Raw genomic sequence first — 27,705 nt, forward strand, 5'->3', positions numbered from 1 at the left:
GCATTCTTGCTTGTCTAAAGCAACTCTGCCTCAACCAACCCCGTCTCATGGTATCCCTGTAGAGAAAACAAAAATCGCAACCCCGTCGCCGGCCAGATATAACCCTTGGAAACGCCTTAACTATTGCAGTCATTACGAGCAATCGGAGATAGCATTCGAAGGAATGACAACAAATGGCCAACGACGCGGAGAGGACAGAGAGTCCCCGAAAAGTGTTGCTAATACAAGTCGTGAATCATGCTCGTGAAGAACCGTGTAGCAGATAGGCCCTGAGGCATTGCTCGCGAAGCTAATATGCAGAAGTGCAAGAAAGGAAAACAAGTCGCCATGGAAGAAATCATGTCATGAAGAGGAACAGGGTCCGTGCGGAGGGGGACTGGTGGTCCTTTCTGGTTCCTGCGCAGGTCCTGTGGGGGTCGAGGGTTCATTCTCCCTCTCATGTTGGTGAGAAGCAGTCGGGGTGACTGGGGATGTGGCCAAGGGACTGGCCACGTTCACCTGAATGGCAGGCAGGGGTGCAAGGCTGGGCAGCCGCCGCAGCCCTTCATTGCGTTCTGTGATCGGGCTTTCATAGGCAGGCGCATCCCCCCAGTCCAGATGGTCATATTCTGGGGGAGGCGGAATGTCTGATGCCCCGAGATCGCCGTCATCTGCTTGGGACAACGGTCGACTGGATCCACCGGTCACGGACGGGGTGAGAGATAGATCGGGGTCTGCGGCCAGAGTAGAGGTGGTCCTGGTCGAGGATGCAAAGGACTCGACGCGAGAATGCATACTGGTTGGATCCTCCAAAGACGGAGTGGATTCATTGATGGTGGCATGCTGCAGCAACGGGTGATGATCGGAGTCGTGCGAGTCGGCCCGAAGGCGTGAACCATCGTGGCGGACATGGCCGATCGATGCATAACTAACACTGGAGATGCGTCGCTCCCGTTCTCGAGACTGGTGCTCCGCCATAACGGTAGAGGCATTCACCGAGGTACTGCTACTATTCTCCGGACGAGTGCGCTGGCTCCGGGCGCGAGCCTCGACTGCGAGCTGTTCGAGGCGAGCCGAATCGCCACGCGCCCGAGCTTCTCGTCGATCGCGACGGCGGGCCTCACGCTCAGCGAGTTCTTGACGGCGCTGCAGACGAAGCTGGTACAGCGCATCCATCTGCTCTTCGCGACGAGCTTCTTGTTCCTCTGCGGTCTCGGGGTATTCCACGACCATATCCATTCCATTTCGCTCACCCTCTCGCGCAATGATCTGCTCGGTCGGCTTCGGGCTCGGCGAGTAAGCAGGCAATGTCATGATGGATCGAACCGACGTTTCCCGCTGAACGCCGGTGGTGTTCATCTCCGGACCCGACTGGCCGCCTCCACGATACGAGGTATCTTGGTCGGCATTGCCGGCCGCTGGACTAGGAACCTGGCCATACGAGGCGCTGCCGGGACACCACTGCTTCCATTTGCGTTTCAAATATTGCCCGGGGATATATTTTGGTTCGTGATACTGCTGCCGCAGATACCGCGAGCCAAAATAGACGATCACACAGACGGAGAGCACAAAGATAATACACGCAGCGCACTAGAAGAGAGAATCCAGTCAGTCGGAAGGCAGGACAAAAATAAAAAAAAACATCGACCATCCCAGTGATAAGCCGGATGGAGCCGGGGTCAACGTACAATGATGAAGACATTATTCTTGTTAGTTGTATCACGTTTCTGTGGAATGTACATGGTGAGGGCATGGGCGAACCCTTGAAGAGATCGAAGGCATGGAATCTCCCCAGATTTTCATGAAAGAATGAGAGAAGATGGCAAGAGACACAGCCACCAGCAATAAATTCTAGACACAAGTGGAGCCCGAAACACAAGAGAAAAGGAGAGAGAGTGGAGACAGTGAGACGAGATGATGTGGACGGGGTGGAAATCCCAATGCTGTCCAGCGCCCCAATGTCGGTGTCGATCGTGTCTGAGGTGGATCCTCCTTCTCCAGGCTCCAATGATTCTCTTCCTTTCTGCACGGGAGTGATGGCTAGTGAGGATCGAGTGAAACTGTCTTGCTTCATTGATCGTTGATCGGCTCGTGGACGAGGTACTGCACGAGTCTCTCTTCTCCCTGGGATGCAGCAAGGGTTTGGCCGGTGACACAAGCATTCGCCCTTACTGCGATGGTTAGAAACCGTGCTCGGGTTGCAACGAACTTCGTGAGATCCTAAAATAGTGACAGTATGTTTTCCGTAGCGTCCAGAGGGCCGCTGCGATGGACAGTGTCGAATGTGAAACAAACTTGAATCGGCTCTATCAACGGTGGTTTCTTCGACGAGTCATGCCCCTGTTCTCTACGCATAGTCAATCCAAGGCGGTGTTTCTAGTTTATCTATTTGATTCATTTCTTGTTATATCCTGATGGACTTGATTTGACATATTTCTCAATTGTATACTCGCTAACAATTAGAAATCAGCGGGAATGGCAACAATATATCCTCAACCCAAGTATATACTACTGTACCCGATCACCACAAAAAAATATATTCCAACCACTGGACATTCATTTATCATCTATGGATGAATGAGCCTTGATTCTGGCCATGTCTTTTTGAATTTTATGAGTACTTCGATGCTTCAACCTAACAGCGAAAAATGAAATCCAGCACCAAGTATGTGTCTTTCTGGACTCGTTCAGCCTTCCTGCAAAATGTACAGCAGTCATAATTCGTGATTTTCGCGGGGAAACCCTTCTATACCATGCAGCTTGTGGATCATCATCGGCATGACCTTAGTGCCTACCCAGGAGTCTACAAGCTGACCGACAAGTAAGGACCACATGGCCTTGAAATAGCTTCGTGGCTTCTCTCAGAGCTGCCACGAGCAGAGGGTAATCGGCAAGTACTCGAAATTGTCCAGGATACCCTGCTGGAGATACTTCAATACCCTGATGCTTCCTGGCCTTCAGTCATGCGACATTGACGAAACCCGTCTTTAGTATAGACATCGTTACCAGGAATTATCACCCTCTTTCCAAGTGTGAAGGTGACTGGAGAAATTGGAGACTGGGAACACCATAGAACCAAAAAAAAAAAAAATAGTCTCTTGGCTTCAAATCACCCGGTCTTTGTGGTGGCTGGGACTCGGATATTAATCCCCACAGGCCTTCTGACATTCTCTCCCCAATGCTTCTGACCGTTCCCCAAGAGACATGCCCGCAAGAAATAAACAAAACTACGATCGAAAACCCTGCAACTGCGAGATCATCCGGGCACACAACATGATCGCGTTGGCCCGCCATGGCGCTGGCCGTACGTTTGGTTGATATTGGCGCGCAGTCTGCTCCAGCGATCGACATGCCCCACGTCCAGCACTACGATGGCTGGTCCAATAGAGCACCGCTAATGCCCCCGGGGGACCACCTGAGGTCATCGCAGCCAGGCATCACCGGGTCTCGTCAGCCTGCCCTACCCGATGCCGGACGTTGTGTGGGTTGGCGAAGCGGCGTTTCCCCGGAAGTATAAATATTATAGACCCAGCGACAGATTGAAACATCGCCTACCACATCGCACATTCTTCATCTGCGGGCCTTGGTGAAGAATCTCCATCTCTTCCTGTCGGATTTCTTGCGCACATTAGCCAGGGACATCTCCAGCCACTCGAGTTTCCACCTGGATCCCTCGATCGCCATCCCCGATCATCCTCGCAATGGCAACCTTGAACTTCGAGCTGAAGAACCAGACCGCTTCAGAAAATGTCTATGCCTACATTACTGGACAGGCGCTCGACAATAATAATGCGCTCTTCCTTTTGAAAACCGACGGCAAGACGCCCTACTATCCGACGTCGCCGTCGAGCACCATTTCAGACCTGACGGAAGACTGCGCCATCCACCTGGGCACTCCCGGGAGCACGACGACAGTAACGATCCCGCACCTGGCGGGCGCGCGACTGTGGTTCGTCCGCGACGGCAAGCTGACGTTCTATCTGAACCCGGGCCCAGCACTGGTCGAGCCCTCGCCATCCAACACGACAGATCCCAACTACAACCTGTTCTGGGACTTTTGCGAGTTCACGTGGAACGACGCCCAGCTCTACGTGAACATCACCTACGTGGATTTCGTGTCACTGCCCATCGCACTGACCCTGACCAACGCCGCCGGCGAGAACAAGACCGTGCCGGGACTGCCGGCCAACGGCCTCGACACCATCTGCAGCGAGCTGCAGGCACAGCATGCCCGAGACAACGTCGGCTGGGACAAGCTGGTCGTCACCAATGAGAACGGCGCCAACCTGCGCGCCGTCTCCCCAACACGGGCGTCACTCTGCACCCGTCCCTGTTCACCAACTATTACGAGCCCTACGTCGACCAGGTTTGGTCCAAGTACACCGGCGCGACCTTGACCGTCAATACGCAGGCTGCCGCCGGCGACGTCACGGGCAGCGTGGTGAATGGAAAGCTGACGTTCTCGCCGGGGAACATCGCATACGACCAGCCGTCCACGGCAGACGTCTTCAGCAACAGCTCTGGTGCCTTTGCCGTGTCCGGGGACCCTACCAAGGATGCCGTGACTGCGCGTCTGGCTGCCGCGTTGAATCGGACCACGCTGCTATCTAACCCCATTCAGCCCAACGGCGAGAATGTCGCCGACTACTACCAGGGCGCGGTCACCAACCACTTCTCGCGTATTTGCCATGAAGTTACCATCGGCGGCAGTGGATACGCCTTTCCCTACGATGATGTGGCTCCGTCCGATGGGGCCGACCAGTCCGGCAGCGCCTTTGATGCCAACCCGAAACTGCTGACGGTTACTGTGGGCGGCGGCGCTGTTGGCAGTAACTTGAATCAGAACTCTGCCGACCACGCAAATATCCCTCCAGCGCAGGGTGATCCCGGAGACGTGGAAAAGAAAAGCCGGCTCCACGGTTTGAAGAAGTTGGTTCATAAATTCTCGCACTAGCGAAACTCCCGACTTGATTCCGAGTGGGATCTTTCAGTCTCAAGAAGATGGATATTTGTACAGATCATGTAGATAGCTGCTATGTTGCACATATATGGGAACCTGGAACATTCTTGGGTATGGGTTATTGTGAATATGACTGACGGTCTTCTACGACTTCCCTATCTGTTTCGATCATAAAATTCATTGTAAAAAAGAAAAGCTATAATCATAAGGCTAGGAATATCCACTCTTCAAACTGCCTCGCCAATCTGTCTCTTGATATACGCGGCCACCTGCTCCGGCACCACCAGGTACGGCGTATGGCCCGTACCAATCTTCTCTGTCTCAATCTGCGCTCCCTTCTCCCGAGCCCGCTCAACCATAACCTGCTGAACCGCGATAGGGATCGCCCGGTCTTCCTCGCACAAGAGATACGAGGCCGGGATGTTCAGGTATGCCGCACCGGTAGCCGGCGCAACCTTAGTCGCCCAAGCATGAGGTAGAAGCGTCGGGGCCCAGGCGGCACCGTCGGGGACATCATGGAAGAATAGTTGGTGGGGGTCACTGGCCGTGACAGTTTCATTTTCGAGCTATTAACCCAGTCAGACACACACGCACACACACACAATCTTGAACAACTCCCAAGGAAACCGAGTCAGGGAAAACAATGAAATAAAAACGAACTTACATCCCGATTATACCAATCCGGCGGCGTCCCCCCAAAAGCCCCGATCAAACTCTCCCCCAGATCCGGCAGAAACGCCGAGATGAAAACCAGCTTGACGACACCACCTGGTTTTCCTGCCTGCTCGCGTTCCGACTTGCTCAGCCCGTCGAGCGCACTGTTCACCGGCAGACCGGACCAGCTGTGCGAGACGACCACAACCTCCTGCCCTGCATCTGCGGCCTCCTCGACGAGCGCGCGCACGGTGTCGATGTCTGGTTGCAGGTCCTTGACGGTGGTCGATTGCTGGACGGACGGGAAGGCGACCGTGTGGCAGCGGTGGTCGTCTCTCAGGAGGTCGATCAGCGGGTTGAATGCTGCGGCTGGGTACCAGGCGCCTGGGGTGAAGATGAGGGTTGGCTTGGACATGTTTTTAGAGGAAAGGCTGTTGGTGTGAGTTGCAAAATTGCGGGATTCTTCCAAGGTTAGACGGGGCTCGTTTTCTGCTTATCGATAAAGCTGAGAAGGTCAAAGGGAAGAGGGCTGCTAAATAGTCTTCCCCGTAGGGCACGGCTGACGCCAAGGCGACTTTTGGGTCTTCAGATAGACCCCAAGTGGACTAATTCCATGGTGGGGCCTTGTTGAGTAGGCAGCAGCTGGTCAGCATCGGCTGTAAGAATCGCTTCTTAGTGCCTTTTCCGAGCTAGTCGGTAAGGTCTGGAGGAGAAGAGGAGACGCGGCCGATTATATTGTCGTTTCCAAGGCTCTTCATCGTTAGCCCTATGTCTCAACTATTAACTAACCATTTCAGATCTTTCGATGTAGTTTGTATTGCCGGCTGCATTTTTATAGTTCGTCTAGATCACATCCCCGTCTACGTCCATCCATGGATGGGTCGAGCCCGTACTTCTCCGCCGTGGCTCTCGCGCCGGGACGTTCATGAAATCCGACTCAGAGACTATAAAACCCCCGGCGCCAAATTCATTCCCAAATTTGAGAATAATAACATGAAATGGCCCTCGTGACTTGCGATATCACTTGGAGGGTCCATCTAAACAACATTCTGATGGAATTGATCAAACTAATCAGTAAACTACAAGGGTAGCACAAACTCAAAGAAAGAGCTAAATTGAAGCAGCATAAAACCATCAATCGTCAGACAAAGCCCAGTCCACTTAAGCCTCACCAGCCTCGGGATCATTAAGCAAAGCATGCAGTTTCCCGCCATGTCGACTCGAAAGAGCTCGATACGTCCCGTTCTCCACGACGACCCCCTGATCCAGAACAACAACATGGTCCGCAATCTCGATCATCTCCTTCGCATGCGTGATAATAAGCACAGTGAGTCCCCGGTGCGCCGCCACCAGCTGCTGCACCGTCTGGCGCACGATTTCCGCCCCGGCGGGATCGAGACTCGAGGTGGCTTCGTCAAGAATGAGGATTTGAGGCTGTCGCAAAAGAGCCCGGGCAATGACCACGCGCTGCTTCTGACCGCCGGATAGCCCGATGCCGCCGTCTCCGATGACGGTGTAGTAGCCGCGCGGGAGTGACGAGATGAAATCATCAATACCCGCTGCCTGTGCTGCAGCCCGGACTTGGGGTGGCGATGCTAGCGGCGAGTGCTCGTCGATTCCGTAGCTGATGTTGGCGTGAATAGTTCCCGGGAAGATAGTTGGTTGTTGCGAGACAATGGAAATTTGGGAGCGGAGGGTCGGGACGTGCAAGCGTAGTATGTCTTCACCGCCGAGCGTCACGGTGGGCTGGCCGTTTCGGGAGACTGGGGCTTCGAAGAGAGATAGCAGGAGTGATGCGATGGTCGACTTGCCAGACCCAGACCGGCCCACTATTGCTGTGCAGGAGCTTGGAGGGATCGTGATGGAGACATTCTTCAACACGACTGTGTCGGGTCTGGAGGGATACCGGAAGTTCATGTGTGTGAGCTTGATTGGTGTCAGGCGAGAGGCTTTCAGGGTGCCGTGATGCTCGTGGGATCCCGCTTCGGGGAGATTTGCAAGACGGAGAAGTTGCGTTGCTATCTCGCGGGAGGTATTGATTTGCGGAACTGGGGGCACAATAGTTAGAATGGTATTCTTTCTCAAGAAAAGAAAAGCTCAATTAGGAGCTTCACGAACTCCATGACAAGATTTGTGCCGCATATCCAATGCTGAAAAGAAGCATTGAAAACACCGTCATCACATCGTTCACTTTGAACTCCGAGGCTGCGAGCTCTGCACCATAGTAGAAAATCAAAGCTATGTCCATGTCAGATAATGTACAACTGCTGCTGAGCGTGATGTCTGCTTACCGCTTGCAAATACGACTGTCGACTCGACCATGCCAAAGAGCATCCCACTATACAGAGCGCGCTTCAATCCAATTGTCAGACACCGTGCAATAGCATTGGCCTGTTTGCTGTGAAAGTAGCCCTCGAGAGTCAACGTCCTCACAGTGCGGATCTCCGAAAATGTCTCTGTGAAAATATCCGAGGCGATGCTACTAGCCTCGTTGCACCGCCGTTCCCACAGACCATTGGTTCCTTCGAATCCTCGGGTGATTGCATAGATAACCGGACCACAGGCGAGAGCCACCAGTGTCAGCTTCCAGCAAACCACCAAGCTCCAGATAATGGACATGAATGTAAGGGCAGCAGCGACAATCACAAATCCAGCGAAACGGCCCAGCAGGTTGCGCATGTCCTCACCATTCTGGTCAAAGCATGCGGTCAGGCGCAATGCGGAATTCCCATCCTTCTCAAACCATGCTCGCGGCTGGTCGAGAACTCGCTGGAAAGCTCTTTTGCGCAGCGTGTCCATCCACGCCTCGCCGCAGAACTCCAGGAAAGAGTGCATGAAGTAGGACGCAAGACCGTCGCCAAAGGAAACGCCGAGCACAGCAAGTGACCAAGTCATTGTGATTTTTGCGCTATTTGACCCGGCATAAAAAGTCCCGAACAACTGAGACAGGCAGTAGGAGAAAATGGGCGTGGCACTAGCATGAGCCAAGGCTGATGCAAACCCCAGGAAAAGGATAACGCGTTGCTTGTTCGTCAGGTTTGGAACAATTGTACCCATTATTTGTGTCAGGGAGGTCATCTCTTCTTCCTTTGGCACGCGTCGCTTCCCTGACTTCATGGAATGTCGATGATGGGCCCGTTGGCTACGCTTCCGCTTCGCGGGAGATCGTGTAGTGTGAGAATCGACATGGTGAGCGTAGCGATCCGTTTGGAAGTCATGCTCGTCAGCCTGGCTTATCATCTCGAGCTCAGTTAATGGTATCTGCGCAGAGTCCTCTTTATACTCTGGTGGCAGATCTGTCTTTCTGCCTCGAGCAAAAGAAGCTCGCTTGCTTCGAGCGTATGTAGTTGCTGGCGGCGTCTCTTCGGGCTGGGTCGAGTAGATCGCATACCTCTTTGATGCCATATCCAATGAGCTGGACCGAAAGTTCGGAGGGATGTGATGTTGTGCCCAAGATGTTCTGGACGCCCGATGGGCACGTCGAGGCATGAGTGGCTGTATATCGTCCAGGCTCTCGATTGAGGAGTCGTCCGGTTCGAGGAAAGATTCATCTTCAGCAGCGTTTTCAGATGCTTGCTTCTTGTTTCCCGCAGTGCCTTTTGCTGTTGACTGAAAATACTTCTCACTTCTTGGGCTATTCTCCACATCGCGTCTGTAGCCAGACTGTACAATTGAACCCTGCTCCAAAATATAGAGGAAATCCTGCTCAAAGATCTGAGACATATCGTGGGTGATAATGATTGTAGTCTTGCCCTTGCGCCATTCTCGAATGGCTTTCATCACCACGACACGATTGGTAAAGTCGAGGGCACTGGTCGGTTCGTCCAGAATCAGAATCGGAGTGTCACGCAGCTTTGCTCTGGCAATTGCTACTCTTTGTCTTTGACCACCACTTAAGAAACTCCCACCGGGACCAACGCAAGTATTGAGTCCTTTGGGCAAGCCATCAATGGTATTCTGGAGCATTGCAAGGTCAACAGAATCCTGGACATCCTCTTTTGTGACCATGTTATGACGTTGACACCCGAATCCGATGTTCGTGAGCACAGAGTCATTAAACAAGACGCTCCGCTGTTCCAACAGAGTGATGTTGTTCCGGATCCAATTGAGGTTGAGCGTCTGCATTGGATTCCCGTCGATGAAGATCTCGCCCGAAGTCGGCAGATAGAATCTCATGAGTAACTGACTGAGTGTACTCTTTCCCGAGCCGCTTTGCCCAATCACGAATGTTGTCTCGCCAGCCGGGAAGAAGAATGTCGACGGGTTCAACACGCATTGGTCCGGCTGCGTAGGATATGAAAAGGACACCTTGATAGACATCCAGTTAGAACCAAAATAGATTGCGTATGTATAACTCAAAATAGACTCACATTTTCGACTTCAATGTCACCTTCGCAGTGCTGCGGATACTTAGTCCCCTTCATCTCGCTGACTGTCTTGCTCTCGGCACCATTTTGTATAATCTGTTTCAGAGCGACGCTCGCAGCCTTGCCTTTCTCCAGCACGATCATCTGCGGTAGCACCTGCTCAATGGACTGAGCCGCCGTCAAGCATGCCCAGAAAGTCCTCAGAACCTCCCCAGACGACAGTTTCCCAGCACGAGCCAGCGTACTGCCGTACCAGAAGCCCTGGACAAACATCCCGAACATCATCCACCGGATGAATGCAATCTGGAGGGAGTTCAACCGGGCCTGTCTGAGATAGTGCATAGCCGACTTTTCGATTTGGATAGAGAAGCTGCGAGACTCGAGAGCCTGTCCATTGAGACATTTGACCGTGTCGATGGAGGCGATGGCATTATTGGCGATTTTGGAGGCATTGGTGAGTTCGACTTGCTGTTCCCTGATGCTGGACTTCATTCTGGTAGACAGAAATGCGATAATTGACGAAAATATGGGAATCCCCGCAAGAGTGACCAGGGAGAGACTCCAGGATGTGTAGAAGCCCAGGGCGAGAGATGCCAACGACCGACACGAGTATTGCAGCAAAAGCCCTAAGGGTTGCGAAGTTGCCATCTGCAACTCATGGACGTGACTGGGAAATAAAAGTGTCAGATGAGCATATTGGGGGGCGTCGAGTACAACCACTCACGCTTGAACGCTAGATAAGAAAGCCCCTGAGCCCTCTTTCTGTGCCTCGAACCACTGGACATCTCGCTTGAGCAGCTCAACAAAGACTGTGCTACGAACACCAAAGGCCTGGAGCTCTCCAAAAGCGACGAACAGTGCAAAATATGCACCGTTGAGAAACCAGCCTGCCACCCCCAACCCAATCATTCCCAGACAATTCGTGACGATGTTTCCTCGAAGCCCATCGGCATCAAGCTGGCCAGCACCATAAGACGTGAACGAATCGAAAACACCACCCAGGAAAACAGCAAGGACAGGAGTCACGCAGCCAGCAAACAGTGCAGAGAAGGATCCTATAATGAGTGTTGGCAGATGCTCTCGGGCTGTAAAGCCGAATAATGACTTCCAGCTGGGTTTTATCCCAGAGTTGCTCTCTTCGGTTGGTTGGGCATCAGTCCTGGGAGGCTTTCGGAAAGGCATCGTTCACAGGTACAGCCAGGGTTTCTCCCAGGACTGGATAATCTTTGGAAAGATGATAACCGCGCTAGAGGTGCATGGGAAAGTGGTAAGTAGGAAAACATGGCTCGGTGGATGGCCATTTTCGAGGGACTATTCAAGGATAGATAGCTGGAGAACAATATATAGAATTTCCCAAATCCGGTAACATTGAGTTTGTAGAGAACAAAGAACTTGGCTCGACAGGCATTGTCTGGCACGTGATACTTTCTCTCCTTGTCAACACTCTACTAGGTATAATTCTGTAAAGGCGCAAATCGATGAATCTGTTAGATCTGTTTTCATATGTGCTTTCGTTCCTGATAGTTGTTTCCGTTGGCTAAGGCTGGTAGTCGAGCATGCCACAAAGGGCTAATATCCGAGGATGAAGAGCCATAATACTCATCCTCATAGTCATGAGAAGTGAAAATCATAACGTTTTATTTCTGGGTATAGTGACATTTCGGCTCATGAAATCCGCCTGAATCATAGGACAAAGGCCAACCCATATTTGAATCAGTCGAAAATTTTGTGCAATACTCGATCCACTGTCTATCGGCTATGACGGTTGCGTTTGCCATGTCGCTCGAAACAAAGCTTTGATGCTGCACGGCACTGCCCTCTGCAGCGACTTGACCTTGGAAGCTATTTCCCACCAGGACTGCGAGGAGACAAGTCCATGCCGTCGGTCAGGGAGCCCGGGTGTGGAACCGTACTTGACATCACGTCAAGAACAGTGTTCAGCGTAACAAGCTGTGCAATCACGAGCTTGCCTTCTGCGATCGCTCATAAATCCAGTCGTTCAAACCCGCACGGTTTCTACAACCGTCAGCTGCAATTCAGTCTCCAGATTTCAGATTAATACAAACCTTGCGATCTCAATGGCATAGAATTGCATGCGCACACCTGATTGTTCTGTCAGCTTCGACCCAGCGGAACGACAATCCCCAAATCAGTCACCCAACCACGCTAACTCACCGAAGATGGTAGTGTGCTGGTCATACTCGACATCCGCTCGGCTCCGGATGATGGTGCCAAAGTTAAAGTCATCGATCTTCTTTTCGAACTGGTTCACCCAGTTGCGCCACTTCTCTTTGCCGGCCTTGCTCTTCATCTGATCCTCGTTGATGGTCGCGGCGGGGTCGAAATCGGGAAACTCGGTCTTAAAGGATTCGTAGATTTCGTCGTCCATCTTCGTCAGACGCAGCTGAGAGCCCTTCACTTTCTCCAGGATCGCCCAGTATGTCATCAGATGTTCCACCGCTGTGTTGAGACGGATTGTCAATATTCATGAACCCATATCAAGTCGTGCGCAAATATAAAGACGTCCGAGGGATAGGATTTATCTGGCGACCGACCTTTAACGGCGAACTGCTTCTCCATCTGCGAGAATAGTCAGCGATCACCTAGCTGTTCTCATCCTCGGGCAATCTGGAACATGGCGCGGGGTGCGTACATCCTCGAAGTTCTCGGCATTCTCGGGATCAAATGGCTTAGACATGGTGGCAGTTGGTTATAGATGCAAGCCTGCTCTATATGCAATTGATGATGAGTCAAGATGTCAAGGGAAGAAGAGATCAGGTGGGATGTTCGGTGCCCCGCGAATATTTTTTCGGCGGGCGGAGAGTCTTACTGCCGCCATAACGTCATCGGCTTTGTTTTCTAGAATCTTCAACTATGAGTAACTTCTCATTCGTGATCCTATAGATAAGACAACAAAAGCAATCGAATTTGTTGTTAATAGCTGTGCAAAATGCCAAGAATTGAACCTCGAAAGAAGGGTATATATGCATGCTGAAAAAGCACTACTACAGCATTAGGAGATTGACACTCAATTTGTGTGTACAAACGACCTCAATCACTGTCAACATCATCAGGAAGTTCTTCGAGTCTTCCCTCGTGGAGAGCCTGGGTGACTGGATTCTCCACGCTGATGAGACCGTTTGCTTTCGCCCTATATCAATGGTTAACACATTGTATTGGAAATCCAACGAGGACTTGTTTACCTTTCGAAAAGCACGAAGAGTCTCTCTGCCTCTCTTTCTTTCTCCTCGATTGTCATGGGTGGTTCCGGATCCTTGGGCTCCGCAGCCCACCGTTGCCCAGTAACGGGGTTTATCTCAGGGTCGAGGCCATTGGAGCTGGAGTTGGTCGCAAAGGCCTCGCCAGCCGACTGAGGAATTTCCATGCCGCGAGATGCCAGGAAACCGGCTGCAAAACCGTATCCAATTTTCTTTGTGAGGTTCTCTGCATTCTTGCCGGACAGGACAAACATGAGCTCAGAGATACCGGTTTTGAGATTCGGATAGGGGCTGGTGGAGAGTTTGAGAAGTCGTGAGGAGAGCGTATCAGATTGTCCAATGGGTGTGCTCCGGTCATTGTCCTCGGGCAAGATAAGCCATTGCATGTACTTGCGAGGCCCCTCAGGTGCAGCCTCATGCAAGACAATCAGCGAATGTAGTAGCGGGACAGCTTTCGTCTCGAGCTCCTCGGGGCTATATGCAGATACCGCTTGGTCCAATATGTTGATCAGCTTATCCACGTTGCAGTTCTGGTTGAATGTGGGGAACAAGGGGTTGCTCTCGAAGTGTTTGCCTTTCTTCTCCTCCAAATCGAGAGTAGACAGACAGTTGATCAGATAGCTAAGCAGTCCCTCCAGAGGCTTTGCTGGAATATCGATGCGGCTGATGATTTTGAGGATGTGGGGTATGGAGGGCGAAAAAGTAACGGCGAGGTCGGGGTAGAGCTTAGAGATGTTGAAGATCAACTTAAGGGTATCTATCAAGGCCAATTCATCGATTTGCTCCAATGGCTTTCTCCCCGACTTAGGGAATTGTTTCGCGTGTCGGCTTAATTGCTGCATGGGTCAGCATAGCTTGAGAATTATGAGGTCAGACTATGAACCGTCACTCACGTAGTTGACATTTTCGCCCAGGGAGTGGTTTTTGATCAGCGCGTCGAAATTCTCTGTCGTGTCATACGTCGATAGGAACAGAATTCGACTTGTGACCATTTCATCCTCCGAGCTATCGGCCTGGGCAGTCACTAATTAGCTTCACTTGTAGCTCCTGGGCCACTATACCCATACCTTAAGTCTCTGGGCCAGTTTTCCACCATAGCCTGTGTCCACAAAGACTTGACGCATCTTCGAATCCAGCAGAAGAGCATTGGCGACACACCGCAAAGCTGCTCGTCGTACATCGGCTGTCTCTCCATCAATACCGTACCGTACTAAGAGTCCGATGCCCTATATGAAATATCAGAGCTCTGAAAAGAGAGCTGAGCCGGGTGTCATACATTCTTAGAGTAGATCGGTTCGGCGTTGACGGGGCTCGTGCCATGTTGTCGCAGTTGAAGAAGGATTTGGGCCTTTTCTGTATCACAAAAACCACCAGAATCAGAATCAGACCGCATATGAAGTTCACGGTTGGTTAGACGTACGCGCCGACGAAAGCGTCTTCTCTTGTAGGTCTTTCTCGAGGGACTGGAGTAACTGGGTTACTTGTTGCAGTTTTTCTATGGGACACATAGAGTTAGCAACGAGATCCACGTAGAAATTAGTTGGGCCGCTTGAACATACGTGCTCCTTGCAGCTGGCCAAACATGGTGATGGTGATGCCGAAGGATCAAGAACTCGGAGGACAGGGCACGTATATATCCTCGAGAATAGGAGCTGGCGGTGTGTCTGACTGCCTGGTCCAAGAAAACACAGCAAGTCCCCGATCGCACAAGCTGAGCGCAAAAAAGTGGCAAACTTGGGGAAGAAGCGAAGTTGACGCGGGGAAATTTTGGGCGCAAATTGACGATCCTTCGTCATGAGCCCTCCCCACTCGGCCTGCCGGAGCTTCTCTCCTTTGTCCCCCGTTCAATGCTTTGTTCTAAGAACCGAGTGGAGCCGGTGAGAAGCGCCATGGAATTGAATTTACAGGCTAGAAGCTAGAAATCACATTTACAATCACAAGAAAATGTTGATGGAGAGTGGTGCTGTACACAAATGGCAAATCTAGGGAGTGGTTTCCACGATCCACTTTGATATTGAAAAGATTCAGCTACCTATGTAGCTATCTCTCTGCTTCTTAATTCATTGTCCATTTATGTTTAGAAAAGAAAGATTGGACCCCTGTGCCGGACAGGGGGAAAGCTGGGGGGATGATACCTCGGTAAATACATACCCAAGAGCACCAGATTTGTTGTCTCTGTCTGTGGTCAGACCCCCTTGATGAGTATGAATTAAATTATCTATGTGAGTATTCAAATAATCAGCACAGGTTGCCAGCAAGGCCACATTTGTCCACCGCGGGAGTCGAAGCGACGCGTACAGGTCGCGGAGGTGTACTCCGTGTCTACTTTGTGCCTTGTAAATATGGATGGCATCAAATAACCCGAGGCAAGCGAGGGAAGTTAGGAGAATAACTAGCATGACCCCTAGATATCGCTAGTAAAGAAACACGAAGAAATAAGCTACTTGATGCGTCCAGACCTGAGCGCGTTGGACTGATGCCTGAGGCGCTCCACTTAACGCGATCGCGCCAGGCGCGTCCGAACTTGGTTTTCTCCGGGCCCTGGCTTGACAGTCCATGAATCAGCACCACCTCCTCTTCAGCAATGGTTTTTGCCTCTTCCTTGACCTTTCTGTTTTTTCCTTGATCTCGAACTATGGTGGAGATCCTCGGACCTCTCTCTGCTCGTCCACCCACACCTCCCAGGACAGCTTCACGAATCGATGAGAACAACCCAGCCGAGTCGCCGCTGGTGCAAACTCCCGGGGGTTCGCCCTTTTCCACAGTAGGATCTGGCGCTCCCCCATCCAGCCGGAGTAAACGTGTCAATTTCTCGCCATGGACCAACTTCATTAAGCCGCCGACCTCTACAAATCCCTCTAAATCGGCTTCGGATCTCAAATCCCTCCCACCATCGAACGAACGTCGTCCCTCGAAATCAATCCTGAAAGCAACCCAATCGCCGATTGCCGTATGGTCCCCCAATGTCGACACATTCACCGCCGAATCGCTTGCCATGCTGCTCGAGTCGGTCATCCAGCAATTGGCTGGCGAGTCGATCAGCTCGAGACTCGATGCCTACATGCAGTTCTTTGGTGCACTGCGGACCTACGAAGGCCTTCCAATGGGACAGGATATTGCAGAAAAATTGAGCTTGATTACGGATTTCATCCAGCGTGATGTCAGCAGGGATTTGGTGAATGGCGGGCCATTGGATACGAACCTCGCCAACCAGGCTTTGAAACTGTCTGCGGCCTTTGTCTGGCATGGGGATATATCGACTCAGTTGCCGGAGGAATTCAAGATCTTTCTGGTGGATCACTCTATCATCTGCCTCCAGGAGGCCAAGGTGCCCAAATCGGTCTTGACCCATTACATGTCTATCTTGTCCACGCAAAACTTCGGCCCGAAAATTATGACCACTGCACGAGTCACTCGCCTCCTCTCGGTCTTGCAGGACGTCACCAAGCAGGTCACAGGCAATGCAATTGTCTCCCATCGACTGAGCATTTACCAGCGCCTCCTCACGCAAGCCAAATCGACGTTCGTCTCACAATCAGCACTTTGGATGGAGCATCTGATCTCGGGCTTGTTGAATCACCTGAAAGATACTCGGTTAAAGGCAATATCCCTTGGCTTTCAAACATCCACAGCCGCGGGCCCAAACCCTGTTTTATCAAAGACCATTCGGGACCTCTTTGATCGACCTCTGGAAAACGATCGAAAATTGATAACCGAAATTCGCGAGCGCATGTCGCGTATGATGGCCTCTACAGAGAGCGGTGCGCATGTCCCACAGGTCTGGAGCATCATTATTCTTCTTCTACGGAGTAAAAGATGGAATCTGGGGCAGTGGGAGCATTTCAAGGAATGGGTGCTCGTCCTTCAAAAATGCTTCAACTGCAGTGAACCCGCTATCAAAGCACAGGCGATTCTTGGCTGGAATCGTTTCGTTTTTGCTATCAACCCGAACGAATCAACCAGCCCATCCTTGCTGAAGATGCTGGGCAAGCCCATTCTCTCGCAGTTTGAACGAAAGAAATCCGACAAGTCAGGGTCGTCACCTACTCACCTTGCCCTAGGCAGTTATTACAACCTGCTTTACTACGCTTTCCGTCCCTCTGCTCCCTTCCAACACTTGGACGTCGTCTGGGAAGAATATGTTGCCACCCCTTCCAACATTTTCTCATCTGCGCCGGCTCTTAGTGATTGCGTATTTCGTGTGTTGGCAAATCTGCTATGGAGTTCGCAGGCCAAACTTTGGACTGAAAATCGAAACAATGATCCCACCAGGTTGGAGGCCGAGGAACTTCCCTCGATTGACAGCCGCTGGGTACGATCGAGGATTCCCTCGGTTTTCAAGGTGTTTGAGGCTCTGCTCAAATCATCGGTTTGGAATCCCACTGTTGAAAAGTCAAATGTTGCTCTTGCCTGGAACAGTTTATCCAGCGCTTTGTCGTTTGCCTCCAGCAAGGAGATTACACCCTCAGGGGAGTCTATGCAGGCTGTTGCCAGTGCTCTGGGGTTACTTAGCCGCCTCTGCCTCGCTGGACCATCGTCTTTGAATGCCACCGGGGACAACTGTGCAGATATTTTCTTTGAAAGATTCCGATTCTTGTCAAAGACAGTCATTATCTCTCTTGGGAGTATTCCATTCACTGAGAAGCTTGTCCTCCGAACGGCCGACAACACATTTCAAACCGTGAATACCCCATCAAATCGTCATCCGCACATGGACATAAACCTTGACAGTCCTGCTCTGCATCTTCTCCGAGCTCTCGGCAGCATCACCTGGACAACAACACCAACTCCATCCTTTACAAATCTTGTGGCTAGTACAATTGAGGCATCTTGCAATGGAAGAATCTCTCGAGGGTCTCGCCTTGAGCTTCTGCAACAGTGTGCAGACCTGTGTACTGGAGACATGGAATCCCTCCCACGAACGCCTCAGCTTTCCGAGGTGGTTTGGAAGGCCACCGCGCAGGCAACTGCAGACGCATTGCGGTCTTTCCCATCAGAGTCTGCTCGGGAGCGCGACGGGTCTGTCTTCCGGGATTATGAGAATGTCATCAAGATTCTTTCTTCTGGTCTGGGATTTCCGACTGCATTTTTGGAATGGTCTCGTCTGCTCGAGTCGTTTGTGCGTGTGGTGAGAACGGAGAAGGGCAATAGAGCACTTGCCACCATGATTGTGGAACCCATGGCCGAATGCCTCATGCGTCTACCAGCTTACGACACTCTTCTGCCCTCGACATCATTGTTCGGCCATTCTCTGTCAATTCCATTTTTCCTGGGTTCTGAATTTGGATCCGAAAGCGATAATGCTCAACCAGCGGACCCTTCACTGTTTCCCCATAAATTCCTGGGATCGATCGGAAGAACACTTCGTGGTGCCTATGACGACTTTGACGCCTCTGAGACACACGCCCTCGCCGACTTCATTGAATCCTTGACCTCTTTTCTCGGGTCTGGGGTGCCTTCATTCCGCTGTCAAGTCCTTGAAACGCTTCAACCACCTTTGGGACTGTGGTTAAAAGATGATGTTTGTAAAGTCGACGCCGACCATAATGTCGACAGTAGAGTATTGACTGCGGTAAGAACACTCATTCAATAAAATAGGACAATTGCTGATTCAGATAGTGTCGTGCTCTTTCCTCTGCGATCCTCAACATCCTCCAAACATCTGTGTCTCATGACCTCTCTTCTCTACAAAGATTCGAAGTCATCATGTGCGCTGGGTTGGAGTCATCGCATATATCGAGTATCAAGCGATTTGTTGAGCTTTGGGGCACGACTTTTGGTTCTCACTCATCTCTCGCTTATGCCGACACTGTTGTACAAGCTTTGCAAAAGGCCGAGTCCAAACTCCAAGGCCCTGCCTTGCCCTTGCAGAGTGATGTTCAGGTGCTGCTCCAATGCCATTCTTCGTGCTTTAAGTCAGGAACTAATTATCTTTACAGGATACTGATATGCTGCCTCCTGGATCGCAAGAGCAACTCCATCGCCCAGTAAACGAGCTTTCAGGGAGCTCCGTTGAGATTTCACAGGCTGCCAATCTTAATTCCTCTCCCGTCGTCAAAGCGAAAGGTTCGACTGTCCTCGAACTACCAGTGCAACCAAATGAGCCGCAACTACCAACCACTTTGCAGCTCGAAGGCCACGAGGCGCAGAGTGCTGAAAAAATTCCAAGGAACAGCAGCCGTAGTAAGCGCCGCGAAGTCTTCAAGATGATCGATTCCATCCAATCTTCCTCACCGGCGAACTCTCCTCGGGGATTAGGCTTCCATACGCCTCCCCATCTACGCAAGCTACAATCTTTAGAGCCTGGGGTACCATTGACCCCAACTCTTGTTCCGGCTGAGAACGAAGAGCAGTTCTTTGGCTCGTCACCCACACCTGGAACAAGAGACCCAACACCAGCCGCAAATTCAAATGTGCCTCCATTAACATCTCATGATATTACTCGCCCGGAGGCCGACCCTCCCTCTTCGCCGCCAGAAATTCATTCCCGAAGCCCCAGTCCCCGGAAGCGTTCGAAGCGCTCAAGGAGCGAACGGCGGAGATCTGCGAAAGCAAGAAGAGCGCTCGCTGGTGACGTTGGACAGCAGGAGCCTGTCAGCAGCCCTGCCATTTCAGAACATGCCGAGGCCAACGCAGAAACTCCTCGAGCTGGTACGGACAAACAAGCCCAGCAGAGTGCCAACACCTCCTTTCCGGCAGATGAGAGACCTCCGAGCCGATCACTTCGGTCAGTATCTGGCAAAGACGCAGCCGCCAATCCAGAACCATCTACACAGACAGCTGCGGCTGAAATGTCCGGCAACCAGCTCGTTCAAACTCCCCGTTCAAGCTCGAAGTCGAAGAAGAAGAAGAAGAAGAACGTATCCAAGTCCGCAGCCCAGATGAACCAGCAGCCGACGGAAAACGTGCAGTTGGCCCCTGTTAATGCGGTCCCAGAATATCATGTCGACTCTTCCAGTGAAGATTTGGAGACGCAAATCGCATCTCAACTTGAGCAAGACCTGGAACTAGCTGTGGATATGGACGATAGGACATACCGCAGCAAACCTATAGGATTTCCGCCTCCAGAGACAGTAACAAAGAAGAGGAAGCGTGAAGAAGATGAAGCGCGCTCGGCTTCTACGAAAGACAGGCGTCGATCAACGAGACTCTCGTCGACGAAAGATCTGGCCTTAGCCGCAACGGACACTCAAGAGTCCGAGGCTGTGCAATTGCAAGCCTCTGCCGTCTCTGATCTTGCTCAGGATACCTCGTCGGCCAAATCTTCGTCGGTTGCCCCGCGCAGATTGACTCGCAGTTCGCAGCACAAAGAGAATGAAAGCACTCTAGGGGATTCAATGCCTCAAGCCCAAGATACCGATTCTGCGCAGGAACCGCCCAAAGACTCGGAGGCCTCACGGCCGCCATCGAAGAGATTGCGCAAATCTTCCCGTCTCGATGCCCCTTCTGCTCCTGTTTCTGCGGAGGAAGACCCCGGTGAGAGCAAATCTTCCTGCGACACGCGCTCTCGCAAGGGACGATCTCGCAAGAGTGCGAGGCAGAATGAAACGGCTCTGTCTCAACCAGAAGAGCCCCCTAGTCAAGCTGAGTTGCCAGCGACCCAGGATGGTGACCTGGATGTTGTTCCCGAGAGCATCATTGCTGAAGAGAAGCCAGCTGAACTGAATGTGCCTCTGATTTCTACTGAAGAAGCGACCGATTCTCAAATGACGGACATAGCCCCTTCAAATGAAGCTGATTCGGTGAATCCGGACATCCAAATGGACATGGATTACACGGATATGGACAAGCAACCTGACGGCGAGGTGGCCAACCATGTTCCGAGTGTTGCCACGATGGCAACGCAGACCGAGGGACCAGCGCCTCCTGAGCCCACAGCAGACCGCAGCGAGGCTGGCATCACACAGTCCCTGCAGAAACTCCTCGGTGATATGAAAGACGCAACCCTGGGCCCGAGTGCCCTTCGCGAGGTTGACGATCTTCTTTTCAACATCCGTGTCGCAGCGCACGACGCGTCACGGCGACACAATACATCAGCATAGCGATGGCGTTTTGCAAAGAAACTTTTGGATAGTGCTTTTTATATTGGCTTTCTTCTCATCATTATCCCCCTATTGCATTCTACATGTCTCCATAAATCACCGGACTAGCGTCTATTGCATGTATGTTATTTGTTGTGGTGCAAAAAAAAAAAAAAACTCATTTTCTTCGGCTTTGTATTTGATCTTTCTCTTCCTCTGAGTGGTTATAGGTATATTTTGAATGCTTGAACTCAATGCAATACCCCAAGCATAACTCATTAAAAACACCTGTTTCGAACAAAATGGCTCGTCAATCGTAGAGGGATGGCCACTGCTTAGCGGGGCTGTCTCTTGATAAAGCTCGATGTTTCTAGTTCTTGGAGACTATTGCCACGATTATCCAAGAGGCAATGGAGTGACCCTTTGGCCATTTGGGATGGAAGCCGACAGCCCCACGGATATATGATACGGCCTATAAACAAACCGTGTGTCTATAGATAGCATGTCATGATGATGGCGAGTGACGCAGGGTGCCACCCATATCTCCACAAAGTGTAGATAAAAACCGAAGGCAAGAGCCTCCTGTCCCTGCGATTTGAGAGAGTTGAACTGTCGTTATGTGAATAATACCCCAAGGGGTCTGCGAACCGCAATACGATCACTCACTTTTATATGTATATTGATTTCTTTTTTCGAATCCGAGAGGTTCTCTGAATAAACCACAACTATGGCCACCTCAGGAACGCAATATGTTATGCAAGCCGGCCTGGCATCAGGCATGTCGGCGACAGAGGGCATCCACTCGCCGCATCCCAAGCCCGTCGACCCGCACCTCAGCGACCCAGCCTACGTCCTCCCAGCAGACGTGATGCCAGACTCGCAGAGCCGGATCGCGCTGCACGGCCGCGGCGGAAAGGACGTGCTGACGCCGTACATGAGCATCGGGACATGGTCATGGGGCGACAAAGCCACGTTCGGGTACGATGCGACGCGCGACCTGCCCCGGATCCACGCGGCGTGGAAGAAGCTCAAGGCCGTGGGCCTGACGTTTGTGGACACGGCGCAGTCGTACGGCGACGGCGAGAGCGAGCGGATCTGCGGCACTCTGTTCAAAGGCATGGCGCGAGACTCTTTCGTGGTGCAGACTAAGTGGCTGTCGACACCGGACATGACCAACATGCTGCTGCAGTCGCGCGGGCCCAAGGCGCGCCTCAAGGACTCGCTGAGTCGTTTGGGCCTCGACTACGTGGATATCTATCTGGTGCATGGGCCGATCCATCCCAGCATGATCTCGACTGTCGCCAAGGGCATGGCCGACTGCGTTCAGGCGGGGATGACGCGTGCCGTGGGTGTTGCCAACTACGACACCCAGGAGATGATCAAAATGGCCGACGAGCTGGCCAAGAACGCGGTCCCGCTGGCCGTTTCGCAGTGCGAGTATTCGGTCATCCGTCGCTTCCCCGAGGTCAGTGGTATGATTCGGGAGTGCCGCAAGCGTGGCATCTGTTTCCAGGGCTTTGCCTCGCTCGCTGAGGGCCGTCTGACGGGCAAATACTCGCGGCTCAATGAGCCGCCCCGTACCCTGCGCTTCAGTAGCTACCCGATGCACATGCTCGAGCCTACGCTCAATGTGCTCAAACGTATTTCCGAGGAGCGTCGCGTTCCCGTCCCTGCGGTTGCGCTCAACTTCTCCATCAACAAGGGCGTCGTGCCCCTGGTGGGGGTGCGCGATGCCGAGCAGGCCGAGCAGAACATGCAGGCGCTGGGCTGGCGGTTAACAGAGGACGAGATCAAGCGCATCGAGGCCGTGAGTATCCGAGGGAACACGTCGTCGCTTCTTCAGCATGGATAGAATGTATATTAGAATGACAATGGCACATAAATGGGTTTAACTAGTCTGAAACGTTGGAAGTGTACAAAACGCCCGAGTTCGGAGGAACCAGTGGGGGTCCGAGCGATCAGCATCGCCCCGCCATGACCTCAACGTGAACTCAGCTTTCTTTCCTTTCTACTGTTTCCACGCAGCTCACAATCTCTCTCTCTAAGCTTCTTCGATCAAATGATGGACCGCTCTCACAAACCTTCCGCCATCGGCGTGGGCGCATCGCTCCCCCAGCCCACCGTCTCTATCAAGGACCACACCATCGAAGCCAGCCTGCCCACCGGCCAATCCGTCACAGTCCAGTTGTACGGCGCCACCGTCACCTCTTGGAAATCAAATGGCCAGGAGCAGCTCTTTCTGAGTGAAAAGGCCCACCTGGACGGCTCCAAGCCGATCCGGGGCGGCATTCCGCTCGTGTTCCCGGTATGTTGATGTTGGGGGCTTGGCCCCGTTTATACTCCATGGATGTATTCAGGCGCTTGGTACTGGGTTACTCATTTTGCAACTTCCACTGCCACAGGTCTTTGGTGCTCCGCCCAAGAACCACGCAACCTCTGCTCTGCCGCAGCATGGCTTCGCTCGTAACTCGCACTGGGAATTCCTGGGCAAGTCGTCGTCGGAATCGATGGAAAGGGACCATGGCCAGGGCGATCTGGCCGTGAAGCTGGACTTTGGACTGTCGCACACCATGCTGAGCAAGGAATTCCGAAAGACGTGGCCGTATGAGTTTGGGCTGGTTTACAGTGTCACTCTTACCAAGGATGCGCTGGAGACGACGCTGCAAGTACGCAACGAAGGAAAGCAGAACTTTGACTTCCAGGTACTAATGCACACGTACTTGAATGTCGAGGTATGTCCATCTTTCTGTATATTTGTGTCTTCGGTGTATGACTTACTTTTTTGTTCTTTTCTTTTGTTTTTTTTTTCCTCAGGACATCTCCAACATTCGCATTAAGGGCCTCGAGTCCAAAACCTACGTCGACAAGACCCGCAACGCCACCTCTCACACCGAAGCCTCGCCCGCGCTGTCCATCACCCAAGAAACTGATCGCGTCTACCAGGACCTCGACCCCACTGTTCCCGTTGTAGTCGCCTCGGCGGCAGACGACAAGCCAGTGTTTTCCATTACGCGAGAGGCTTTCAACGACGTGGTGGTTTGGAATCCGTGGATCGAGAAGGCTAAGGGTATGGCTGACTTTGGGCCGGACGAGGCTTACAAGAACATGATCTGTGTGGAGGCCGGCTCTGTTTCTACGTGGCAGACTCTTGAGGCCGGTGATTCCTGGGAGGGCGGACAGAGTGTCAAGTCTCGAATTTGATCTGCGTCCTGTTTTTTGTTTCATGATATTTGACGACATTAGGAAGTTCTCTATGTTAAATCAAAATAGATTATCGCTATGAAAGCGGCTGCAATATTTCTTACGGCTTTGCGCGAACTGTATCCTCGTAGTTTTCGGGTTTGTAAAAGAAGCAGATGAATCAAATCTTATATTGTGATTATATCTATAGAAATCCAATAAGTATAACTACAAGTGATTGTTCAACAACAAATCCTCTGACCGATGACTATCGGCATCACAAGCGCTTCCATATTCATTCCAGTCATATATTCATTTCACATGGCCATGGGCTTCGACACCAGCCGCAGTCGACTCACCCACGATATCAATAAAAGACCGACGGCCCTCCTTCCCCGCCTGTAAAGCCGTCAAGCGCTCCGCAGTCTCGAAACTGTACTGCGGGCCACGATACTCGCGTCTGGCACGGAAGATCCACCACAACGCAGTGAGAGACATCAAACCGACAGTGATAACACTGGTATAATTCATATTCTGCACAGTAACAGGCAGAACAAGCGGGAAGCAAAAGAAAACCACCGTCACAAGAATATACGCCAAAGCGACGATATTCACAACCAGGCCCAGCTTCTGGCCCATATAAAACGGCCCGGGAACCATATTGCGGCGGGCGGACAAGACGTGGGGGAAAATCGCCCCAAAATACGACAGCGAGCTGAGAACAATGAACGACGAGATCAGCGCCTGAAACGCAGTGGTGCTGCCGACGTAGATGCAGCCCAGACAGGTGACCAGCGCGCTCATGGCGACGGTGGCGCGCACGGGACAGTTCAGGGTCGGGTGGACCTGTGCGAAATAGCTCGCAAATGGCATGGCGTTGTCGCGGGCGAGGCTCCACCACATGCGGCCGCCGGTCACGAAGGTGCCGATTAGGGTTGGGAAGGTGGCTAGGAAGAGGACGGCGATCAGCCCGATGGCGCCGGTGTTGGAGCCGGTTGCTTGGCGGTATATTTCGGCTGTTGGGAAAAAACCGATGCTACTGCCGAGCACGGCGTCGAGGTCTTGGATGGAGTAGAAGAGAGCGATTAGGTAGACGAAGGAGGTCGTGAAGGCCGTCAGCATCTGCAGCATGATGCCCTGGGGGACTTTGACCTCGGGTTTGGGGACTGAACAATAAATTTATTAGTGGATGTTCTTGATTTTAGAAAGACAAGGCATACCTTCTTCTGATAGATGGCTGATACAGTCTGGAACTCCCACGGCAAACGCTGCATTCAGCAGCCCCGTCATGAAGCACACCCCGTCAGACCAGCCGCCGGTGTTGTTGTGGTATTCCGTCCACACCTGCGCATTACTCGCATGTTGCTTTGGCATCACTGCCAGAACCACCACAGTCGTGACGAGGCCACACATGGACAGAGTTAGGGCGAGGCGGTTGATCAGTGGAATAAACCGATTTCCCAGACAGACAATGGCGCAGCAGGACCAGTTGACAATCTGGAAGACAACAAACACCTGCCAAGAATTCCAACGCACATGGGAATGCCGAAGGAGGTACATAGCCACAGCCTCGTTGCCCAGCATCGAGCTCATCGACGAGGCAGACAGGAGCCAGGCGCAGGCATTAAGATATCCCGTGAAGAAGCCGGTTGCGCGGCCTCGGTTGCGGCTCAGTACTGACGACCAATAATATACGCCACCGGCCGAGGGCATGGACGAAGCCAGCTCTGCTAGTGATGCTGATATGGCTGTGTAGAACACGCTGACCAGGATGAGTGCATATAGAACAGCCATCGGGCCTCCGTTTTGGAGGGCGGCGACGATGGTTCCACCGGTTGAGGCCCACGAACTGGAGATATGAGTTAGTATTGAGAAGACTGAAGACGAAGAAAGAATTAACTAACTTGGCAATTACAATGCCCAAACTGGTTATACTCCACAAGCTGAAATTTCGGACGAGTTCTGGCTTGTGGCCCAGTGCTGCCTCGAGACGCACCTCGTCCATCTCTGCTCGGCTCTTTAATGGATTATCTCCATCTTGGGAAATTGGCTTCTCAGACACCGCCATGATGTCTTCTGCTGGGTTATGCACAAGAAGAAGACATTCAGAGTGTGAATAGGAAAGGGAGTCAAAGATTAAAAAGAGGAGAGGGGAGATAAGTCAATATGTATAGATCAGAAGCAGGGGTGAAAATAAGAAAATAAAAAAGCACCACGCCACCCCACTAGATCAAATTGACGTACGCATCCTTTTCCTGCTGGCGGGGCAAACGGAGAAAAGAATCTGAGACGAGATGCAACCCCCGGAATGTTTCATGCGAGGGTCGATGCCCATATGGCCTCCACGTGTAGTACGCGATTTGGAAAAGACACGAAAAGAGAATACTACGAGACACACAGGCTTTGTTCCGACATTCTTTGGAATTATTCCAGGGTATCTTCGGGATGAATCCTGCCGGGGAGCGAAAGTATGTCTATTGGCAATAGCGTGTGGTTAGTTGCTTGATGCACATGCCCCCTGCTAGTAGCCGTGATACAGTCTGCAGTAGACAATCTGTACAAAATGTAAGCCTGTGCGTACCCATCAAATGCAAAGAAAAGGGTTGAACAAATGGAATTAGCTCTCTTGCGACCTTCCCCGAAAGGCAAACTCGTGGAATTGATGCATCGTCGCAGAAGCAAGGGGCATCTGGCGAGGTGAATTAGGGTTAGTTCGGGCGTCGATCGGGCGATCCTGATGTGGTTCTTGCGATTGGGGGGGCAAATCCTGGGGCAAAACTACAAATCAGTGTTGCATGGAAGGGCAAGGGGGTTCCTTGTTAATGGAAAGACACGCTGTTCGGGGCAATTTCTATCGAGCCCTTCATTCCAGCATTCCTGGAAATCTGCGCAAGATCCGATTGGCGTGCGTGATGCAGATAATCGGGTCTCTTTGATCGCCCACATGGCCTCGCGCGATCGATTGTTTTTCTGGGCGACTGGGCAGTATGGAAGGATCAATGTGCTTTCCGGGATTTGTTTTTTTGTTTTTTGTTTTTTTTGTTTTTTTGTTTTTTTTTTTTTTCCTTTTTTGATTTGCTTGTTCCCACTATATACTTGGTGAAATGTCTACTCGATTTATCTTGGCCCAATTTTATAGCGACACCTCGGTTTAAAAGTATATTTATTTCGAAATTGCCCTCGAACAGTGCTCTAGAACATTTGAGGCTCCATCTATAGCTATGCATAATTTGAGCATAAATTCGCCAGACACTGCGGAGTAACCCAAAGCGATGCCGGAAAGACCATGAAACTGCGTGATGTTGGATGTCAATTCAGTACAGGGA

The 27,705-nt window shown here is 51.8% G+C and overlaps 11 protein-coding genes across 11 annotated transcripts; 5 read left to right on the top strand and 6 right to left on the bottom strand.

Annotated features, from left to right (window-relative positions):
- Positions 1–342: 342 nt before the first annotated feature.
- On the bottom strand, positions 343–1,721 carry NUU61_005324 (uncharacterized protein; the record flags this gene model as incomplete). Its single annotated transcript, XM_056655906.1, has 2 exons — positions 343–1,569; positions 1,668–1,721. The coding sequence occupies 2 exons, from the start codon at positions 1,719–1,721 to the stop codon at positions 343–345; spliced, it is 1,281 nt and encodes a 426-aa protein (XP_056511519.1).
- Positions 1,722–3,271: 1,550 nt separating this feature from the next.
- On the top strand, positions 3,272–3,496 carry NUU61_005325 (uncharacterized protein; the record flags this gene model as incomplete). Its single annotated transcript, XM_056655907.1, has 1 exon — positions 3,272–3,496. One exon carries the CDS (start codon positions 3,272–3,274, stop codon positions 3,494–3,496), a length of 225 nt encoding a protein of 74 aa, XP_056511520.1.
- A 184-nt stretch (positions 3,497–3,680) lies between these two features.
- On the top strand, positions 3,681–4,933 carry NUU61_005326 (glycoside hydrolase family 64 protein; the record flags this gene model as incomplete). Its single annotated transcript, XM_056655908.1, has 2 exons — positions 3,681–4,274; positions 4,331–4,933. The coding sequence occupies 2 exons, from the start codon at positions 3,681–3,683 to the stop codon at positions 4,931–4,933; spliced, it is 1,197 nt and encodes a 398-aa protein (XP_056511521.1).
- Positions 4,934–5,166: 233 nt separating this feature from the next.
- Positions 5,167–6,008, bottom strand: NUU61_005327 (alpha/beta hydrolase; the record flags this gene model as incomplete). The annotated part of the gene is made up of 2 exons (XM_056655909.1): positions 5,167–5,505; positions 5,604–6,008. The coding sequence occupies 2 exons, from the start codon at positions 6,006–6,008 to the stop codon at positions 5,167–5,169; spliced, it is 744 nt and encodes a 247-aa protein (XP_056511522.1).
- Positions 6,009–6,754: 746 nt separating this feature from the next.
- Positions 6,755–11,142, bottom strand: NUU61_005328 (ABC transporter ATP-binding protein; the record flags this gene model as incomplete). The annotated part of the gene is made up of 5 exons (XM_056655910.1): positions 6,755–7,641; positions 7,712–7,831; positions 7,885–9,901; positions 9,964–10,627; positions 10,685–11,142. The coding sequence occupies 5 exons, from the start codon at positions 11,140–11,142 to the stop codon at positions 6,755–6,757; spliced, it is 4,146 nt and encodes a 1,381-aa protein (XP_056511523.1).
- A 776-nt stretch (positions 11,143–11,918) lies between these two features.
- On the bottom strand, positions 11,919–12,658 carry NUU61_005329 (polysaccharide biosynthesis domain-containing protein; the record flags this gene model as incomplete). The annotated part of the gene is made up of 5 exons (XM_056655911.1): positions 11,919–11,976; positions 12,027–12,063; positions 12,136–12,420; positions 12,516–12,540; positions 12,614–12,658. 5 exons carry the CDS (start codon positions 12,656–12,658, stop codon positions 11,919–11,921), a joined length of 450 nt encoding a protein of 149 aa, XP_056511524.1.
- Positions 12,659–13,011: 353 nt separating this feature from the next.
- Positions 13,012–14,762, bottom strand: NUU61_005330 (synembryn; the record flags this gene model as incomplete). Its single annotated transcript, XM_056655912.1, has 7 exons — positions 13,012–13,111; positions 13,164–14,014; positions 14,072–14,191; positions 14,246–14,404; positions 14,455–14,531; positions 14,599–14,673; positions 14,738–14,762. 7 exons carry the CDS (start codon positions 14,760–14,762, stop codon positions 13,012–13,014), a joined length of 1,407 nt encoding a protein of 468 aa, XP_056511525.1.
- A 1,051-nt stretch (positions 14,763–15,813) lies between these two features.
- On the top strand, positions 15,814–21,220 carry NUU61_005331 (uncharacterized protein; the record flags this gene model as incomplete). Its single annotated transcript, XM_056655913.1, has 3 exons — positions 15,814–18,750; positions 18,798–19,061; positions 19,118–21,220. The coding sequence occupies 3 exons, from the start codon at positions 15,814–15,816 to the stop codon at positions 21,218–21,220; spliced, it is 5,304 nt and encodes a 1,767-aa protein (XP_056511526.1).
- Positions 21,221–21,926: 706 nt separating this feature from the next.
- Positions 21,927–23,051, top strand: NUU61_005332 (aldo/keto reductase; the record flags this gene model as incomplete). The annotated part of the gene is made up of 1 exon (XM_056655914.1): positions 21,927–23,051. The coding sequence occupies one exon, from the start codon at positions 21,927–21,929 to the stop codon at positions 23,049–23,051; it is 1,125 nt and encodes a 374-aa protein (XP_056511527.1).
- A 207-nt stretch (positions 23,052–23,258) lies between these two features.
- Positions 23,259–24,400, top strand: NUU61_005333 (D-hexose-6-phosphate mutarotase; the record flags this gene model as incomplete). The annotated part of the gene is made up of 3 exons (XM_056655915.1): positions 23,259–23,504; positions 23,602–23,931; positions 24,014–24,400. 3 exons carry the CDS (start codon positions 23,259–23,261, stop codon positions 24,398–24,400), a joined length of 963 nt encoding a protein of 320 aa, XP_056511528.1.
- Positions 24,401–24,691: 291 nt separating this feature from the next.
- On the bottom strand, positions 24,692–26,447 carry NUU61_005334 (putative choline transport protein; the record flags this gene model as incomplete). The annotated part of the gene is made up of 3 exons (XM_056655916.1): positions 24,692–25,545; positions 25,600–26,228; positions 26,284–26,447. The coding sequence occupies 3 exons, from the start codon at positions 26,445–26,447 to the stop codon at positions 24,692–24,694; spliced, it is 1,647 nt and encodes a 548-aa protein (XP_056511529.1).
- Between the last annotated feature and the right edge of the window lie 1,258 nt (positions 26,448–27,705).

The sequence above is a fragment of the Penicillium alfredii genome, assembly GCF_028826965.1.
Source record: "Penicillium alfredii strain IBT 34128 chromosome Unknown utg000007l_segment0_segment0, whole genome shotgun sequence".
Taxonomy (NCBI): Eukaryota; Fungi; Ascomycota; class Eurotiomycetes; order Eurotiales; family Aspergillaceae; genus Penicillium; species Penicillium alfredii.